The sequence below is a fragment of the Sander lucioperca genome, chromosome 7 (assembly GCF_008315115.2).
Source record: "Sander lucioperca isolate FBNREF2018 chromosome 7, SLUC_FBN_1.2, whole genome shotgun sequence".
NCBI classification, from domain to species: Eukaryota; Metazoa; Chordata; class Actinopteri; order Perciformes; family Percidae; genus Sander; species Sander lucioperca.
Genome location: NC_050179.1, coordinates 12,931,057 through 12,932,304, shown reverse-complemented (window position 1 = coordinate 12,932,304; position 1,248 = coordinate 12,931,057). Strand labels below are relative to the sequence as shown.

General features: G+C 38.6%; 1 protein-coding gene across 1 annotated transcript in view; it reads left to right on the top strand.

Annotated features, from left to right (window-relative positions):
* Positions 1-800: 800 nt before the first annotated feature.
* fam174b (family with sequence similarity 174 member B) overlaps positions 801-1,248 on the top strand; it is a 5,002-nt gene continuing 4,554 nt past the window's right edge. The window contains exon 1 of the mRNA XM_031282919.2: positions 801-1,248. This exon is cut by the window's right edge and continues 199 nt beyond it. Coding sequence (XP_031138779.1) covers positions 1,167-1,248 — 82 coding nt within the window. The 5' untranslated portion in view covers positions 801-1,166.

Here is a 1,248-nt window from a genome sequence, read left to right as displayed (position 1 = left end):
TCTGGCGCACGTAGTATGTTTCCAAAACTTAATTCACTAGACAACAAAAAGTCAAAGTCAGCGTGGCAGTTGGTCTCTGGTGTGTGGCAGTCATCTGAGGTACCAGCACACTTAAACTGCATTTAAATGGAGAGTATGATTAGACTATGAGCACCAGCTGTGTCAATCAACTCACCTGGCACTGCTCTCATGAACCATCCCCACACCTCTCTCCCCTGCCACTGAATGCAAACCATATAGTGACTTTGCAGATTGAGATTATTAATACAAAATATAAATCAACGAATAAATTATGATATATTACTATAGATTAAGCTACTGGCAGTAGGCCTATATGCTTATGCTTTACCAATTATAATCCACTAATATAATAGCCTATATATCATTCTGCATAACGAGTTCTTTTACTTTTGATACTTCAAGTATATTTTGATGCTAATACTTATGTACTTTTATCATAGATTTACAGTCTATGCCTTTTACTGAATTAAGATTTTGGATGCAGTACGTTTACTTGTAGAGTAGCCTACTTCTACACTGTGGTAGGCTATTGCTACTTTTATTTAAGTACAAGTACTTAGCCACTGTGTAAGTGTAGGCTACTAGCCTACTTGATATCTAAATGTATTGGTAATATTATTAGTATTAATATTGTTATTAGGCTATTATGATACTTTTCTTTAAACGAGTAATCAAACATAAGCCACTAAAAGGAATAGTCGACTGAAGTTGCCAACATATGTCTTGTTGTTGACAGCAGGTCGGTATTTAAAAGTACGAAGCTGCCTTGAATGCAGCACAAGTCCACATAATGCTCTTCTTCAGCACCGGGAACAGTAGGCCAGCCTGCGGAGCTCTTCCGGAGGCGGATAATCCCCATCTCCATACAGTCCAAATGCAATAAGGAAGGAATTGCTATAACTCACCTCAAGGGAAACACGTTTTGGAGGCAAACAAGTTACCACCTAGAAGTCCACCATTTGGAGACGCTTGCACGAGGAGGAAGATGGATATTTGCGTTTCGCATTATTGTGTAAATAGCCTAAACTAACAGTGATAAGCCGATGCTCTATAATGTGACAGCTGCTGTCGCATTTCATCTAGTTTGGAGAAGCTACTGAAAGAACATCCAGCTTGCATTTTTTTGTTTTTATAATTTCAGCACCATGGTGGCATACAATCTGGTTTTAACTTTTATTATCGCGGCTCTTTGGCTTGTCAGTGGCGAACTACAAACTCATTCTTCAC